This window comes from Lithobates pipiens, unplaced genomic scaffold (assembly GCF_037356315.1).
Source record: "Lithobates pipiens isolate NorthernLeopardFrog02 unplaced genomic scaffold, aLitPip1_a1.2 Scaffold_25, whole genome shotgun sequence".
Lineage (NCBI taxonomy): Eukaryota > Metazoa > Chordata > Amphibia > Anura > Ranidae > Lithobates > Lithobates pipiens.
In genome coordinates this window covers 130362972-130383409 of record NW_027507787.1, presented here as the reverse complement: position 1 = coordinate 130383409, position 20438 = coordinate 130362972, and the positions used below count along the sequence as shown (strand labels likewise).

Here is a 20438-nt window from a genome sequence, read left to right as displayed (position 1 = left end):
TAGGTACCTTTACGGTAGGTCTGGAAGACATAATGCTAAGTACAAAAGCACAAAAGCAGAGATACACACAATATTATCTGCCAAATAATTCTAGCCAAACAATGCATGCTAACAGTTCTTTTCCTGTACTGGAAATGCCTGTTTTACAACCTTACGTGCCCTCTTAGTATAACGGACTCCTCTCCTCAGTGAACTCTGGCTGCGATTGCAGGCTAAGTTTTCTTGTAGCAGAGAGTGCTTTAATGTGTGAGCCTCAGATGGACCTGATTGGCGTCCACAGCACTTCCCCCTCAGTAATCAACGCTGTGTGGATACTGTGTCTCATACCTAGCGTCATGTGACCTATAGCCACGCCCCTCTGCGTCCTCCGGCAACCCCCCATTCAGCCTGAATATGCTTAGCTCGTGCACACGCGAGCAGCATACGGGTCTGCATTATGCAGACCTGAAGGGAGAGGGAGCCCACGCTGCTTTAAAATAACTGCCGGTCATGCCGCTCCACAGCAGGCTAGGATACCTACCATAACTGAATAAAAATAAAAAAAATAAAAGACGCCAAACAACTCCTAAAGGAGGAGAGGGGAGGAAGGGGGGGTTCTGTCAGCATGCTGCTAAACTCTGCAGAGTTTTAATGATATGGGATAACTTTTCCTCTTAGCTGCTAAGCAGCTGATAACCTTTCAGCCTGCTAATTCCCTTAGGAAAGTAAGAACCCCCTCGGCTGGACAACACATATATTGAGACAGCGCTGTTCTGTGGCATTAAGGCATATAAAGGTTTTCTCTTTTTTCCTTTTTTTTTCCCTTTTAAGAAAAAAATGCATAACTTTTTTTTTTTTTTTCTTACCTTATCCTCGCTGCAGGATACTGCTGAAACAGCAGATCCAAACTTCCCCCATCACGGCGGGCTGTGTTAACACACGTTCAAAGACTCGGGCCCTTTTAAAAATGGAGTCAACTGCAGTAACTCGCTGAATAATTTGGGGTGAGCAGACTAGGAAAACTGTAATGCACCACTTTTGATGCACATACTTTTGATCCTTGCAATCTACAGCCTCCAATATGAATTTTATTCTAGCCATGAAGTTAGACATGGTGGCTAAAAACTCCTCTGGACAGGTACAAGAAAGGGTATGTACCCAAGGGAGCAGCAGAGTTGCAGACTGAAGCAATGTCAAAACAGAGTGGACGAGTACTTTTCAGAAAGACTATAATTACCTTACCCTCATAATGTGATAGTGGAGTCTTGGCTGGCATGGCACTTTGATCTTGTGCTTATGATGTGCCATGTGTGGTGCTAGGTGTTCCCAAAGCAGTACTCATGACATTCACTGCTGCAAAGAGGGAAGGATGCAGCCTTCTCCGGCAGGCACTGAAGACTTTTGGAATGCAGGAAGCATCCAAGAACCACAGTGCTGTCTGCGGGAGCTACAATAGCAACTGCAGGGAGCAAGCCAAGAGGAAGAGAATGGTGCGTACATATGCAATAGAGTTGGAGAGACAGGGTAACTCCCAATGGAACTTCCACTTCACGACACTAACACATCATTTAAGTGTTGCAGCCTGTGCCCCCCATAAAAGCCACTAGGGAATCGAGATGCCAGCATTCTGAGGACCAGGGAAAGACACAGATCAACTTGCCTTGGCAAATGCCCTAATTATTCAAAGGAGGATGTTTTCCCTCCTTGAAGGGGATAGGTCTCAACCGCTGTTGAACCATGGTCTTGTAAGCCCTATGGCTTACTCAATGTAATGCACCATGTGCCAACATGAGAAAAAAAAAAGAAAAAAAGAGGTAAACTGCATTTGTTCTCTTTTTACCTTTTATAATCATCTGGTAATGCTGTAAGTAACACTTTCTATCTCTTCATGTCTACACATAAATATGTCTCCATGTTTGTGCTTTCTTTTCAGCTCACAGAAAGCGACAAGGACACTGCATTCCTGGCAAGATCAACCGGTAATTTTTGTACTTTCTAAAAAGAGTGTTGACATGAGAAAAGGAAACTAATGTAGCGACCACATCAAATGACTCAAACTGCAAATTTATTAAATTAGTTTTTCGGGTTTAGAGATGGTTTAACACCTCACAATTCATGTAGCTTTGGTCAAAAGGAGGGCAAAACAAACCCCCTGTGTAATACTGCCACCATGAGGAGCCAAATTGCTTCCTACACCACCATGGGGAGTTAGCTCAGTTCCCTGGATTAACCTATTAAACTCTGAGCCTTTAGTGCAGTGGTCTCCAAACTGCGGCCCTTTCTTGCTTTTATCAGCCCTTGGGGCAATATCCCCCCCCCCCCAACTGTCAACAGTGGGGCATAGTTCCTGACACTGATACCAATGATGGGGCACTATTGCTCCAACTGATATCAATGGTGGGGCACTATTCCTCCTTCTGATGCCACTGACGGGCTTGATTTCTCCCAGTTATAGCAATGATGGGGTGCGGTTTCTCCCACTGATACCAATAGTGGCACACTATTCCTCCAACTGATATGAACAATGGAGCACAAATCCTCCCACTAATATGAACAATGGAGCACTATTACTCCCCCTAATATCAATAATGGAGCATGGTTTACTCCTCCCACTGACACCAGGCCCTTTGTTTAGAAAGTCTGAAGTCCCCTGTTTTAGTAAATTAACAACTGAGACACAATTAAAACATTGTGTTTCCATATTCTGTAAATTGTAGGCTTAAATTAATTTTAATTCTAAAATAATGCTACAAATTGTGGAAAAGTCAAAGGGTATAAATACTTGTGCAGAACTTACAGCTGGCTACAACCAAGTACATATGTAAATATACTCTGTTAGAGCGACAGAATCCTCTATTACCACTTCGGACCACACTTAGTCATAGTTACAAGCTGCGTTTCCAACAAGGACTGCATAAAGCCCCAGTAGCATTCCACTGTTTATACTTACCCTGCAGATATCAATGCATTTTGCAACTGGCCATAGTTGAAAGATAAATGCTATCAAATATATTAAACAAATGGTTTAAAGAAGAATACCAGGAAATCTTTTCAACTTAATAAATTTTATTTTCACCAAGGCAGATTAAACAGAACAGTCATATTCTGCGCCACAATTTTTGTTTTATAAAACTCTGCAACGTGCAAAATCAACAAAAGTTTGCCTTGCTGTGCTTGCATTACAGATGTAAGCCAAGTATATTGTAGAAGAGCACTGCTATATCCACTATAAAAATAGATGGTACTGGGGGTAAAAGGAAAAGGCAGGAGCAACTGCTTTTGTGTATCTTCACTTCCCATAGCACTTAGATTACGGTAGATCACCGGCTATGCATGATGGGAGACACAAACATATATGGCTCTGAAAAAGATGTTGATCCCCTTTTGGGCTGTAAAACAGATGAAGCAGTGACAAAACTACAATCATATGAGCATTATGAACATTATGAACATTCAGAGGCTGGCATGGCACAGCAATGCATTTGTAGTTTAAGGTCTAATAAAATAATTATGAACTCTGAAATATAAGAAAACTCAATGGAAAATATATTCCAGTCAAGCATAATACATCATAAAAATCAAAATCAAAGAAAAAACTCCTAAAAGGATTGTTGTATATAAAGCACATAGGAATAAAAGGTATGGTTATATACACTGTATATGCTAGTCCATATGTTACAACCAGCAGAAAAACAGATTATTGTGGAAAGGTACAAAGCATTATTTGCTTTTTTGTTCTTAACTTTGAACTTTGATACTTTAGCCCTACAAAGAGTTGTATATAAAAGAATACAGTTTTGTCTCTGGTCTTGCTCCAGTTGTGTTCCTGCACACATCAGAGTAATAATTCAACAGTAATTTGTAAACTTCACCTGCAAACAGAAAAGGTTACAAAGTTAAAATGTTCAAATAATGGTGCTTTCAGTCCCCTCCCCCCCCGCCCCTGCCCCTGCACAATAATGCAACTTGTCATGCAATTTGACAATTCCAAATCATATGGCAAGTCACACCCTATTCCTGGCAATGGAACCATTCGACTTCTGTTAAATGAAGTCGCAAGCTGCAATAAAATCGGCAGTGCAAATTGCACTCATGTGTAGATTTAAAATTGCACTGAAGTAGCATGATTTCAAAGCCACCCCGGTGTGAACCAGGGCTAAATCACAAAGGAAAAAAATATCAGTACATTTTGTAGACCCCCAACAAAGTAAACAAGAAGGAAATGAAGTTTACTCACCAACTGTTTTGTTCTGCTTATAAAGGAAGGAATACATTCTGTAAACATCATGCATTAACTCCTTGTCTCCAAAGGTGAAATATACAACATCTCGCCCAGTCTCTGAAGCGGCCAGAAGCTGTATTAAAGCTGCAAAGGAAATATGAAACATGAACAAGGCAGCAATCTTAATTTCTTGCACAAAATACTTCTGGAATATGCAGTTCAGTTTTGGGCACCAGTTCACCAAAAGGATATTGGGGAACTGGAGAAAATACAGAGAAGGGCAAACTGACAAGATTCATGGAGGAGCTCAGCTATGAGGAAACATTACAGGAACTGAATTTAAAATCACTCTTAAGGGGGGATATGATCAACATGCACAAATATACAAGTGGTCCATATAATGAACTTGGTGTTGAGTTATTCACATTACGGTCATCACAGAGAACAAGGGGGCACTCTTTACGCTTAGAAGAAAAGAGATTTAATTTCCAAATACAGAGAGGTTTCTTTACAATAAGAGCTGTGAATATGTGGAATAGACTCACTCCAGAGGTGGTTCTGGCCAGCTCAGTAGATTGCTTTAATAAAGGCCTGGATTCTTTCCTAAAAGTACACAATATAATTGGGTACTGGCATTTATAGGTAAAGCTGATCCAGGGAAAAATCTGATTGCCTCTCGGGGGATCAGGAAGGAATTTTTCCTCCTGCTGTAGCAAATTGGATCATGCTTTGCTGGGGTTTTTTGCCTTCCTCTGGATCAACTGTGGGTATAGGATTGTGTATATGGGATTGTATGATATTATTTATTTTTAAGGTTGAACTGGATGGACTTGTGTCTTTTTTCAACCTAACTATGCAACTTCAGGGTATTTCTGAAAGCTACTAACAGAGATGTCATAAGATGCAGCCAGGTACTTGAATAGGTTGGACTTGCGCCTTTTTTCAACCTCACCTACTATGTAACAATAATAATAATAATAATAAATAATAAATAATAATAATAATAATAATAATAATAATAATAATATGTAATAAGCTGGATGTACAGACTTAGGCCCCTTTCACACTAACGTCCCGTTCAGGCCCGCCTGTCAGTTTTTCAGGCGGACCTGAACGGGTGCTCCATAGAGCTCTATGGAGCGTCGGATGTCAGCGGTGACATGTCCGCTGACATCCGACCCGCTCCGATCCGAAAAAGTGTGACGGAGGAAAAAGCTATTTTTCCATCCGTCTGCGGATCGGATCGGGTGACGACGGGCACTGCGGTCCGTCGTCATCCGATCTCCCATAGGGGAGAGCGGCGCTGTGACAGGTCCGTCCCTGCACAGTGTGCGGAGACAGACCTGTCATCTCCCTGCTCAGCGGGGATCGGCGGAGTGATCACCGCTGAGCAAACGGACATCCACGGGGCGGATCAGAACTGATCCGCCCCGTGTGAAAGGACCCTTAAACCCTCATTGGGAAGTTATTTATCCAAGAAAGGTGTTTATGTATAGTAAGAATGGTCAGTCTTTGCTCAGATTAATAAAAAAACAAAAACAAAATGACAGTCAGGCACTTCCTGAAGACGCTGTGAATGGTGAAGTACACGTCAAATCGCTTGAGCAGTCACTTCCAGGTTTTCATGACTTCACATCTTTGTTGCAGTGGAGGCTTGGAAGTCACGCCGAAATGAGCTAGGCATGCAGGAATAGGATAAAGCCTCCTAAGCTGTATACACCAGTGCCGGTTATGAGGCACTGTAAAATGTGAGTTGAACTTTTAAGCGGTTATTTCATTATGGATTATATTAAATAATACACTATGAAAAACTTTTCTGGCATTTTTTTTACCACCCTATGACCTTAAGGATACCTTAAAGGACCTCTATGATCAGAGGGGAAGCCTTAAAGAGAACCTGTCCTGGATAACATCGAAAATCAAAAATACAGATTGACCCTCTGTAAGGAGGGGGGAGGGGTGGGGGGTGTGGGTTGTTGAGTCATTTGAGTCTGGCGAGTGTGCATTCTAGCCTTATTAAGCACAAGTGGTGAAGATATGCAGATATAAACACAAAGGAAACTTTATTCCTTACAATATCTAGTGTTGCTGGGGGGGTCTGCACACCCTAAAAGACTTTGCTTTCATTATTCACTTTTTGTGCTTCTTTGGTTTGGCACAATTTGGCACCACTTACTATATAAATTGCCTTGAAAAAGTATTCATACCCTTTGAAATTTTCCAAATTTTGTCATTCTACCACCAAAAACAAATGAATTTTATTGGGATTTGATGTGATAGACCAACACAAAGTGGCACATTATTGAGAAGTAGAAGGAAAATGATAAATGGTTTTAAAAACGTTTTACAAATATGATGTGAAAAGTGTGGCGTGCATTTGTATTCAGCCCTCCTGAGTCAATACTTTGTAGAACTACCTTTGGCTGCAATTACAGCTGCAAGTCTTTTTATGTCTCTACCAGCTTTGCAAATCTAGAGTGACATTTTTGTCCATTCTTCGCAAAATAGCTCAAGCTCGGTCAGATTGGATGAAGAGCGTCTGCGAACAAGAACAAGAATTTTAAAGTCTTGCCACAGATTCTCAATTGGATTTAGGCCTGGACTTTGACTGGGCCATTCTAACACGAGTATGCTTTGATCTAAACCATTCCCCTGGCTGTATGTTAAGGTGAACCCAGTCTCATGTCTGTTGCAGACTTCAACAGGTTTTCTTCTAAGATGATGCTGCCATCAACATGTTTGTAGGTGGGGATGGTGTGTTCAGGGTGATGTGCAGTGTAAGTTTTCCACCACGCATAGCGTTTTGCTTTTAGGCCAAAAAGTTCAATTTTGGTCTAATGTGACCAGAGCACCTACTTCCACATGTTTGCTGTGTCCCCCACATGGCTTCTCGCAAACTGCAAATGGGACTTCTTATGGCTCTCTTCTTGCCACTCTTCCATAAAGGCCAGATTTGTGGAGTCCACGACTATTAGTTGTCCTGTGGACAGATTCTCTCACCTGAGCTGTGGATCTCTGTAGCTCATCTAGAGTAACCACAGGCCTCTTGGCTGCTTCTCTGACCAATGCTCTCCTTACCCGGTGGATGGCCATGTCTTGGTAGGTTTGCGGTTGTGCCATACTCTTTCCATTTTCAGATTATGGACTGAACAGTGCTCCATGGCTATTGGGATATTTTATTTCTAACTTAACCCTGCTTCAAAGTTCTCCACAACTTTATCCCTGACCTGTCTGGTGTGTTGCTTGGCCTTCACGATGCAGTTTGCTCACTAAGGTTCTCTAAAAAACCTCGGAGGGCTTCACAGAACAGCTGTATTTATACTGAGGTTAAATTACACATGGGTGGTCTCTATTCACTCATTAGGCGACTTCTGTAGTGAAGTCTGTAGGCAATTTGTTCCACTAGATTTTAGTTAGGGCTATAAGAGTAAAGCGGGCTGAATACAAATGCATGCCACACTTTTCAGATTTTTATCTGTAAAAAAAAAATTTGAAAACCCATTTATAATTTTCCTTCCACTTCACAATTATGTGCCACTTCTTGTTGGTCTATCACATCAAATCCCAATAAAATGCATTTACTTTTTTGGTTGTAACGCGACAAAACGTGCAACATTTCAAGGTGTATGAATATTTTTTCAAGGCACTGTAACTGCATATGGGACTTACTTATTTGCAAGCGTCATACCTTTTCTAAGGGAAAAAAAAATCTACTCGCAAAGATGGCAGCTGTCTGCATAAGCACACAATTTAGCACAAGGCAATGGAAAAAAAATTAAAATAAATCACATATTGCTTGACAGAATTTAAATGGGATGCTGTGGTCACATGGCTGCTGAATGAATACCAGGGAGCACATAGTCATCAGATGCTCGACTGCAGACTTGTACAGGAAGGCAAAAGCCATTTGACGCAAACAAAAGCCCATGAGAATGGGCCTTAAATGTAGAGAATGACAAGCCAACACTATCCTCCCCATATAACTGGGAGGTTATATGCTGCCATCAAAAAAAAGTCCTTTTTTGGGAAGGCTCTTTCTCTGCCATAGCATACAGCTCTGCTACAGCGTACAACTTTCTCTGATATAGCGTACAACTCTGAAGGAAGAAAGTGTTTTACTGCCATCCCTATGATTTTGGGTTAAATTAAATGTGCAGTATGTATTTTGCAATGCATAGTGTCCATGTAAGAAATGTGATGTCTTGTGAGAGGGCTGCATCTGCATTTTATTTCATTTTAGGATTTTAATTGTAAAATAAAGGTTTATGATTCTGATAATCAGGAAGCTTTATTTAGCTTTGTATAAATAATATTTTTTGACACTTACATTTAAAAACACACTCAAGACTTGATCACGTATGAAGTATCCATTCATTATTTGAACCCCTTTCATTGTCAGACCAGTGTTTTCATATTTTTTTTCTGAAATCTAGAGAACCTGAGAAAAACGGACTTAGTGGCAGCAGCATCAAAAGGGCTAAGTATCTGTGTACTAAGTCTGTATCGAGTTGTGTATAGGCAAATTACAAGGCCAGTGTATTAGGAAGAACCATAAAGTCCCTGCTCTCACTTTTCTAGTGCTTCCTCATCACCCAATAAACCCCTACACAACTATCAACTTTCTGAAATACTGAGGATGGCACTGCCTAACCCCTGGAAACAAGTTCTTTAAAGTTTCTTTAAACAGTAATTAATATGGGATTTGGGCTGGATTACAGTGGCTATAGTTTGATAATTACTTATTATAATGGACTAAATGAAAAGGAGCATCAGAGTGGGAGAGTTTACTTCCTCTTTAAGTGTGCCTAAGGAAACTTCTAAGCAAATTAGACAGCACGCATCTTGCACCAGTACCATCCAGTTTTACAGAAAATTATAAAGGGTTGGAGACGTGAGGCCTAAAAGAAAAAGCCTACAGTCATAGGGAATGGCATCTCTATTGGGAAGGCTAATTGGGACGATATAGTGGAGGACTGGAGTGGGGGGAAGAGAGTAAATGTCTGCTTGCACAATGCATTCATGCATGCGCCTCCAGAGATGAACATTCAAGGACGGTTTGTAGTGCGTTTATGGAACTCAGTTAATGTGCAGTAGATAATTCAAAGGGTGGTGACCACAGTTCATTGAGGTAATTTAAAGCACACGCTGTACTTTCACCTAGAAAGTACACGTTTTCAGGTAACTCCAAAAGACATTAGGGTATTTCTTATAAAGAAGCGCTGGTACCCTATATCACTGTAAAAAATTCTAAATCTCTGTTCTTGTAAACAAGATGCCCTCATCTATTTGTACTGAGGTGAACATGATTTGCATCCATTTCCAACTTATGAATATAGGGCAGGGGATATCCTGCACTAGGAGATACAAGGAGCTTACACATCTGAGACCGTAAAGCTGGCCATAGCTGGATAGAATTTCAAACAAAAAGTTTTAGGAAAAGTCTCAGAACATGTTAATGTTGTTTGTAGGATTCTGTTTGCTTTTAACATCTGAATTTGTTATGAATGGACTTTACCAAAATGAAAACCACATACACAAATTTTCCGTCCTGCTCTTTCCAATTTTCTTGTTTTCAAAACCAAAACGCTGACTTGACCCACTAATGATTACAAAAGGAACTCTCTTAGAACATTCTTTTCCCAAGAATTTTCATTTGAAATTCTACCCATCTATCGCCAGCTTAAGTGAGGGACACACAACTCCCCCCTACGCAGGTTTTTGAATGGAATGGAAAGTCTAGGGTGTTTGACTTGGACCAGGGTAGCACTCAAGAAATGGCGCAATTGATAAACAGACCAAACATCAATGGGTGGGCTAAAAATGATTTTGGATTGCCCATTAGCAACATTTTAAAATACAATACCAGCGTTTGTTTTATTTTTTGTAAATTTGAATGCCGTAAAAAAATAAAAATAAAATTATAATATAATATATATATATATATATATATATATATATATATATATATATACATACATACATATACACACACACACATACATACTCCATTTATATACACACAAATCCCCCAAATTTTAAAAGGCAGCAATAGTAGTATGTATATTATCAAGACAAAAATATTAAAATATTGTTTTTTTTTAACACGACAAATGTTAAGTACACTTTTTTTCACTTTGAGTAATCTTCTGCACTGGGTTTCAGGCTCTCCATTGACTTCTTTGGTGATAAAGGCTTGTTTACATTACTCTACAACGCTAGCCGAAATGTACTCCTGGAACTAAAAAATTCAGTGCAATGAGCATTCTCCTTTCAGAGGAATTAAACCAACGCTTAACATACTGTAGACCAGGGGTGTCCAAACTTTTTTCAAAGAGGGCCAGATTTGATGAAGTGAACATGCTCGAGGGCCGACCATTTTGCCTGACATTCTTTGAACCATTGAAAATTCGGTCTAAGTGTGTCCATCTGAGCACTAATACGCGGCCCAACAAGAATTCTCTTGCCTTTGTCGCGCTTGTTCCCAACACACAGACGAATGGTCTGCACTTTAGGGGGTACCGTTAATTCTTAATGGTACCCCACACATTGGAAAATGTAGGGTGCTTTTGGTGCAGTCCAATTTAAAAAAAAAAAAAAAAAAGCTCGGGAACTTCTTTCCCTGCATTTTTTTGAGTAGGGAAGTCCATTGAAATGAATGGGCTGCCCTACACACAGTACGCAGCCACACAGATGTTGCATTTACGGGCTTAAAACAGGTGGTGGAGGAGGCAACATAATGCCTCTTTACCGCCATTCAAATGCCTCTGAAAAGAGATCTGTGCATGGATTGCTTTTCAGAGGAGCAGTAGTCCTGGCTAATATCACACCAAGCCCTACAAAAGCAGTTTTGATGGTATAAGAATGTTGGGGGGGGTCAGGATTAAAAGTAACATACACACAGACGCAAGCACACACATACAGACACATGTGCACACACACACACACACACACACACACACATGTGCACACACACACACACACAGACACATGTGCACACACACACACAGACACATGTGCACACACACACACAGACACATGTGCACACACACAGACATACGTGCACACACACAGACATACGTGCACACACACAGACATACGTGCACACACACAGACATACGTGCACACACACAGACATACGTGCACACACACACATACATACATACAGACATACGTGCACACACACACATACATACATACAGACATACGTGCACACACACACATACATACATACATACAGACATACGTGCACACACACACATACATACATACATACAGACATACATGCACACACACACATACAGACATACATGCACACATACATGCACACACACACATACAGACATACATGCACACACACACACATACAGACATACATGCACACACACACACATACAGACATACACGCACACACACACACATACAGACATACACACACACACACACACACAGACATACATGCACACACACACACATACAGACATACATGCACACACACACACACACATACAGACATACATGCACACACACACACACACATACAGACATACATGCACACACACACACACATACAGACATACATGCACACACACACACATACAGACATACATGCACACACACACACATACAGACATACATGCACACACACACACACATACAGACATACATGCACACACACACACACATACAGACATACACACACACACACACATACAGACATACAGACATACGCACACACACACACACACATACAGACATACATGCACACACACACACATACAGACATACATGCACACACACACACATACAGACATACATGCACACACACACACACATACAGACATACATGCACACACACACATACAGACATACGCACACACACACATACAGACATACATGCACACACACACACACACACACATACAGACATACATGCACACACACACACACACACATACAGACATACATGCACACACACACACACACACATACAGACATACATGCACACACACACACACATACAGACATACATGCACACACACACACATACAGACATACATGCACACACACACACATACAGACATACATGCACACACACACACACACATACAGACATACATGCACACACACACACACATACAGACATACATGCACACACACACACACACATACACACACACATACAGACATACATGCACACACACACACACACATACATACACACACACACACACATACATGCACACACACACACATACAGACATACATACACACACACACACACACACACACACACACACAGACATACATGCACACACACACACACATACAGACATACATGCACACACACACACACAGACATACATGCACACACACACACACACACAGACATACATGCACACACACACACACACACACACACAGACATACACACACACACACACACACACACAGACATACATACACACACACACACACACACATACAGACATACATGCACACACATACACAGACATACACGCACACACATACACACATACACACACATACACGAATAAAGCCCTTTTTAACACTAATTTAGCTTGTAGCACAGTACAGTACCTTTGCAGCTTCCTCATTCAGCCGGGTACTGCACTGTAGGGGGAAGCAGAGAGCACAGCACACTCCTCTGCACTTTACTTTCACTTTTGAAGCTCACGGAGCTTCTCACAGTGTCGGGGATCGGGCTCATCTGACAGCCCTGATCCCGCGGCACACTAAATTGAGAAAGACAAGGCGGGCCGTTCAAAACCGGACCGCAGCCCGCAAATGGCCCACGGGCCGGACTTTGGACATGCCTGCTGTAGACAAACAGTACCTCAAAGCAGAAAGTGTCTGCTATGCGGTCACCTTTGCTATATCCCAGCATTTTTAAAACCTACTATGGATTTACAAATTCCTCAAAAAAACAAAAAACAAAAAAAACACAACTGAAGCTAAATACACGCTATATAGTTTGCTGTAGATTTTTTTCCTGTAGATTTACTAAAACCATATAATATGAGGTCAAACCTTAAGAGGCAAATCAGGCAGGCCTTTTCACTACATGGTTTTGGCAAATCTAAAGGAACCATACAACAAAAGTTGTATAGTGTGTATGGGGTCTTAGCAGTACCTTCTTTTAAAGGCCTTAATATATTTACATAACCTTGTCATTTTCTTACTGCCACTATACCAATTCAAGAAAAAAGAAATTACACAAAACACCTAAATGGAAAACTGAGAACAGCCTGTGCTATATGCTATAATATATCACAATCAAATTTCTAGCTTTCTTAAAACCTTTCCTGAGGATAAAACAATGAATCTCAAGGCCTAAATGGGATCACTAGCCAAAACTTGGTTTGTTCTGTCTACACTTCATTACTCTGAGCCGCATTCAAAGAGATGTCATTGCATTTTATAATAATCTCTATACAACTTCTACCAGATGGCTTGTTGAACAGAATTTACCTGAAGGGCAAATCAATCATCAGTCTCTCTTCTCTTAACTGTGATTTACAGCCTTGTTTTGTACATGTTCTCAGGAAAATGGTGTCTGTCTGATATTTCACTATTTCTACAGCAGTCTGCCATTAGTACAGTGATATTGCAGGAGTGCCTTTTCTGTGCAAGTAGTAAGCTAGTATTTAAAATGGAACGTTATTTTTCTGATAATGTACAGCACAGCTCAACCTTGGCATGCTGAAAATAATTTTTAATGAGTGCAAGTCACTTTGTTTGCTTTTCAATGCACTCTATGTGAAAACTATTGTTTATTATTTCCTTTTTTTGATTTATTGAATGTTTATGGTTTGCAGGATATTGTTTGGAGATCATTATTAGTATTATACATACTTCATTAATATATACCATCATTCAAGTAGTCACACATTATAGAGTGCACCTCATAATGTACACCCGCTGAGGGTGTAACACTAGCACCAGGCACCTTCGAGTAATAACGAGGTCTAGTCACCATATTTTTTAATATAATCTAACCAATTTGCTTGAATGGGCATTTTTGAACATCAAAGGCACTGACACCCTTTTAGAGTGGCACTTTACAGAGGACATAACACAGCAGCACATATTTCATCACAGCTGTCACATTTATTAACACCTTGGTTTACTGGATATTTCCTTGGCATAAGTTAGCACTAATTTCGAAAGCATCCACATTTTTTGGTATTGTACCCTGCAGAGGGTGCAACACACCAACACAAGATACTAAATAACAGAATTAAGCCATTAAACACATCCACACATTTGTGTATTGGAAATCTCCCATCATCAACCTCGACCGAGGGCCGATGCCGGGGCTTCGATCTCAGGTAATTCATAATGAGCTAGTATGCTATATACTAGCTCATTATGCCTTTGCCTTGCAAGGTGTATTTTTTTTTTTTTAAGAGGCTTTTCTAACCTCTTTAAAGCACTCCTGTGCAGTGGTGAACACACATGCGTAGGTCATGACCACTTATGGAAACTATGTTCAAACCACACATGTGAGGTATTGCCAGGAACATTAGAGCGAGAGCAAACATTCTAGCTGTAGATCTCCTCTAACTCTAAACTGGTAAAAAAATGTAAACTGTTTGCCGACCAGCCGCAGAATGGCACAGCTAGGCAAAACGACATTACCTTATGCCGCTTCACCTTTTGGCCACTAGGGGAGTGCTCCAATTTGTCTGCTGCAATATTGTAGTCCCGATGAAAATCGTAAAGCCCGCCATTAAAAAAATAAAATAAACTAAAAATGCCATAAATCTATCCCCTGTTTTGTAGACACTATATCTTTTGCACAAACCAATCAATATGTGCTTATTGCGAATATTTTTTACCAAAAATATGTAGAAGAATACAAATTGGCCTAAGCTGAGGAAAAAAATAGTTTTGATACAAAAACATTGGATATTTATTATAGCAAAAAAAGTTAGAGAGATTGTGTGTGTGTTTTTTTTTTTTTTTTTTAATTGTCGTTCTTTTTTTCGTAGCGCAAAAAATAAAAACCGCAGAGGTGATCAAATACCACCAAAAGAAAGCTCTATTTGTGGGGAAAAAAAAGGACGTTGATTTTGTTTAGGTAAAGCGTTGCACGACCAAGTAATTTTCAGTTAAAGAGACTCAGTGCCGTATCACAAAAAATGGCCACAAACTGGCAGTGCTCTTCCCGACTGCAAATCGCAGAAACCTCTGATGCCTGAGGCATATGGGTACATGCAAGTACGCATCCTGGATATCCAGGGACGCCAAGAAATCCCCCTGACGGAGTGCAGCAACCACGGAGTGAACTGATTCCATCCTGAACCTTTCACAAAGTTGTTGAGGGCCTTCAAGTCCAGGATTGAACGTACCCCTTCCTTTTTGGGTACTACAAAGAGATTGTAGTAGAATCCCCGAAACCTTTCCAGCGTTGGTACAGGTACCATCACCCCATGCAGTAGCAGGTCCTGTACTGCCCCAAACAGGGCTTCCCGACGAGCTGAAAGTAGAGGTAGGTTGGAGGGAAAAAAAAATCAGTTTGGTAGACAAGAAAGAAACTATCTTGTATCTCGATGAAACCAGTTTGCAGACCCACTGGTCGAACAGTAGAGAGGTCCACCAAGCTGCAAACTCCAGAAGGCGACCCCCCACCCGACAGTTGGGCGGGGAAACCTTCATGCGGTAACATTTTTGTTTGCAGACTTGTTTGGCTTGCGAAACCAGGGGTGCCTTTCTCCTTCAGCAGGCGCCTTGTCAGACTGGGAACGCTTACCTGCCGACATAGGCGGGCGAAAAAAGCAGTTTGAGTGGGGAAAAAAGAAAAAAGGAGAGCCCTTGGTGCATGTCCTTAAGTATTTCTGTGATGCGGGTAAGGAGCCTACGGTGTGGCTCCTTACCCTTCCTGGACTGTGAGAACAACGTGCTCTTCCCACCGGTAACATTTTTAATAATATCATCCAGCAAAGCTCCAAAAAGCCTCTCACCTTGGAAAGGCAAATCCGCCACTGCTTTTTTAGATGCCTGGTCCGCAGACCAGCATTTCAGCCAAATCAGGCGCCATAGCACCACTGCTGATACTGATGCTTTAGAGAGCAGGAGGACAGTATCCAGGGCCGCATCACAGACATACTTAAGGACATGCACCAACTGGTCTGCCAGCTCTACGCGGACCAGGGAAACTGTTGCTTTTTCAATTCACGGTGCAACAGCTTTGCCCATTCAGTAAGCGGCTGCGACACCAAGGCTGTGGCCAGCACAGGCTGACCCCACTACCGTAAACATGGTACTTGAAGGCAGGAGTCTATTCTTCTACCAGAATCGTGGTTACTTTATTTAACCTGGATACCAGGGGGTCAATGACCCGAGATTTCTATTTTTTCCAGGAGGCTCTCCTCAAAGGGGTAACGCGCCGCCATTCTTCTTGGGACTGAAAAGGCCTGCTGCGGACCGCCCCATTCCTTATAGATGAACTTATCAAAATAAGTCAAATACGGAAACACCTTAGGCGTGTGGACCAGTTTGCGGGACCCAAAAGGGACTGCCACCTCAGTAGAGGTTCCTGCTGTATCCTGTATTTTTAGGGTATCCCGCCTCGCAGTGATAAGTGCTCCTACTAGCGCTTTTTCCTGCGTTAACCCGGACACAGTTATTCTCACTGTCCGAACTGTCCTAGTCTGCATCCTCTGACACGTCAGAACAGGGGCCGCCAGTCACTGTGGGACCAGAGTCTGAATCAGAGCTCTCCCTAGAAGACGGGGTGGGCAGGGGGCGTTTTTTAGCCCCCCTGCGCCCGCACGTCACACCTCCACCCTGGCAACAAAGGTCTCCAGAACCGCCGACAAAGCGTCCATAGGCACCACATTTTTTGGCGGTGAGCCGGGTGCAGGGATGTCTGGGGAAGAAGCGCCAGCTTTGGACGCCATGCTGACCCTCACTCGCCTGTCACAACTTAGGGACTTAAGGAAAGGTACACAAATCCCACCCTTCTAGCTGCTCACAGACTGAGGGGCCCCTCCGCAGGACTCACCACCCTGACCAAGTGCTGCGCTGTGCTGCTGCTGACCGATCTGCCCTGTTTCAGTCACAAAGTGCTCAGAGTGAAAACCGGGCTGTTCTGAGGTACAGAGACCCAACACTAGGGGTAAAAACACAATAAGGCTACAAAAAAATGGCCGCCGGCCGTTCTTGTACAAAAATCACCAAGAAAATGGCCGCCAAAACTTCTAGAAAATGGCAGCCCATACACTGCATAGACTACAGGAAAATGGCCGCGGCGCGTGCGGCAGCCTCTCCTGAGGTAAATTTACTCCTCACAGCGCAGAAAAAAAGGGGCAGAAAAGCAAAAAACGGACCCCAAAAGCCAGTGCAGCCCTGCCAAAGCTTGGAGCCCCCCTGTCCTAGGCACATACACTGCTCCTCATGCCCAGTCACACAGCGGCCCCAGCAGGGGAAGGAGGGAAAGAGGGATAGGGAGAAAGGAAAGGGAGAGTGAGAGACCCCTAGTTGACCTCCCAGGGAATGACCAGCTGCTAAATCCTGCCGAGGCAGGGAGAGCCGTACTTGCCCTCCCTGTCGAGATTGATGTACGCATTCCACCACAGACCCAGCAGTACCGGGGGGCAGTTGGCCAGGGCACACTGTGACACTGACAGCAGTAGCCCAGTCATATGTTGCCCGGGGCATATAGCTCCCCAGCCACCCCTGGAGCAGAAGGGGCATGTCGTGGCCGACCCAGCGCGTAGCTAGGGTCTGCTCATGCTCGATGGCCAGACTGGGGAGACTACAAGGATCTATATTATCCAGCCTGTCACCCAGCCGGCTGTTGAGAGTAGATCACAGGATCAAAAAAATTGTAGAAAAAAAAAAATCCCAGGACCAATGGTCCCCTCAGGGAACCAGGTCCTTCTACACTAGGAAGGAAAAAACTGAGCTGCAGGAAGCAGGGTAAGGTGTTATAACCAGAAGGATCGCCCCCTGGGCGGTGCTGTGCAGTCTTGCTTTTTTTTACATGTTCTGCCTGATCCTCTCCTTAAGGTGGCGTGATAACCCTAAGGTCGAGAATTAAAGGAGCTGTCTCCATCAATGAACGAAAGAGAAATACTGATTTTTACTTGTAAGCAACAAAACCTCAGAAATAAGCCTGGTTATTAAGTGGTTAGAAGAGATTGAGTAAAAAGATCAGTTACTGGTCCCTAATCTAGGCTTCAAGGTTCTGTTGGAAGCTGTAATAAATATCAAGATTCACTGAGTTATCAAGCTTTACCCTTTTACATGGGCGCTTCCGCTATATGGAATCCGCTTGATCAGCGGGGGAGCTGCCATGGAAACAGTCCCGCTCTCCTCCAATAATATATAATGTTTGGGGCTCCAAGTAATTTTTCAGCAAAAAAAACACAGATTTTTACATATACGAGAAAAGTGTCAGAATTGGCCGTGTAGGCAAGTGGTTAAAGCTCAGTAAATTCATGAAACACCACTTAAAATTTCACATATGGTCAAAAGCAGTGCTCCTCTGTAGGTGTTTCTTGGCAGGGTTATTGAAATACTCCAGGAGTGATAAAACCTCAGACATAAATGCATGATTACTGTAAATGAAGGCAGCTGTAATTTTCTGTATTGTTGCTGAAGGAAAAAGACTTTGCATTTTCAACAGCAAATTTTGAGCTTTAATTTTATATTGCAACAGCATCCACACAAGTAGGACACCCAACATTAGAAGTTATTTATTCTTACAAAGCAAATACACTATTGCACACTGGTACTGACTGGTATTCCAGCATTTCTTCTCCCTCATTTTCCCCCATGCAGATATGACTCCAGTGATGACAGAGATGGGCAGGAGGAGGGTCAAACAAAGTTGCTGTGCTGGTGCCCCCATGTCCACCTTATCAACCGATGACGTCAAAGGTTGTTGGCCGGAATGGTGTCCCAAGTTGTAAAGTTGCACAACAACAACCTGTGGCCTTGTGTAACTAAAAGCCAGGCTTAATCCACCTGCTGGCTTGTATACAATTATTGGGCAATTTTTTGGTATTTTTCCAAGGCGCCCCTGAAGAACCTAGAAGGCACCCTGGTTGAAAATGGCTGGATTAGCCACTAGAGGAAATTCTTGGTGACGAAGTGCAATAAGATATTAGCCACATAAGAAGCAACCTATTATCATTAGGGATGAAATAATCTGCCTAGGTTTGTTCTCAGTTTTGCAAATTTTGTTAGATGTTCGCAAACTTTGTGGCGCCCTCATTAAAGTTTGGTGGTGTTGGTGGGGGGGGGGAAAATACTGCTATTTTTTTCTGGCTATTTGTAGGGCTCATAAGCAAGTTATTGTCAAAAAAAGGGTCCCGGGGATTATTATGGATGGAGTCCATGAGGTTTCTTATGTAAAATACTCCACTGCAAATTTACCCCTGTAGTGAGAAACCACACAAGCTTACAAGGGGTGGTGGATCTGTGAAAGGGGGAGACATAAACAGACCTGTGAATATGATAAAGTGCCAAAAGTTTTTGTTTTCATTGGACAAAGGAGATTTTTTGTTACGATTATTAGCCATTATGGCTTTTTTATGTTAGTGTTAATTAATGTTAAGTTGCACAGGACTTTATTTTCTTGTTTTGAAGCTATTCATGTATTTAAAAGAGTATAGTATAAAGTAAAGTAAAAGTACAGCATTTTTCCAGAATCATACTTGCCTAGATCGATGCTTTAACATTGAGAACAGAGCGATCAAACACCACTGATCGCTTGGTTCTCAGAGCTCAATGAGCAGACAGCTGACGACTGTTAGTCACTGCTGTTTGCTCTGGCCCCACGCTCTCTGGAGCACTGAACTGTGGTGGGGGTAGGAGCGGCTGGCTCAGGCTCTCTGCGGTTTGCCGAGAGGCTGGGTCAGGTGTTGGTATAGGGTTCTGGATGGATCCTGACCATGCGGTCGCAATTTTTCCCCAGCCTGAACCGGCTCTGTGACATCAGTCGCTGAAAACCCATCATAGGAGTGTGTGGAGTGTAGCATATTATTTTCAAAAAACACTGTGGGTAGGATAAAGCTAGCTTGAGTGGGGAATGGTATCCCAGTCTTTGGTTGATGACCGAGAGGAGTGGGAGTAAGCTTCTTTGACCTATTAGGGTACTCCGCCTCTACCCGACGTGGTGCTGTCATTTTGAGCGGGGATTGTGAGGAACGCTAATCTTTAAGATCTCGATCAGGAAACATTTATTCCCCTTTGGATCTCTGGCTTC

The 20438-nt window shown here is 42.4% G+C and overlaps 1 protein-coding gene across 5 annotated transcripts in view; it reads right to left on the bottom strand.

The window, feature by feature from the left end:
• Nucleotides 1-3027: 3027 nt before the first annotated feature.
• PARG (poly(ADP-ribose) glycohydrolase) overlaps nucleotides 3028-20438 on the bottom strand; it is a 175052-nt gene continuing 157641 nt past the window's right edge. For all 5 annotated transcript variants that reach the window (XM_077454874.1, XM_077454878.1, XM_077454875.1 and 2 more), the window contains 2 exons: nucleotides 4217-4345; nucleotides 3028-3851 (listed from right to left, as the gene is read on the bottom strand). In XM_077454874.1, coding sequence (XP_077311000.1) covers nucleotides 3745-3851; nucleotides 4217-4345 — 236 coding nt within the window. In that variant the 3' untranslated portion in view covers nucleotides 3028-3744. The remainder of the gene's footprint in view (nucleotides 3852-4216; nucleotides 4346-20438) is intronic.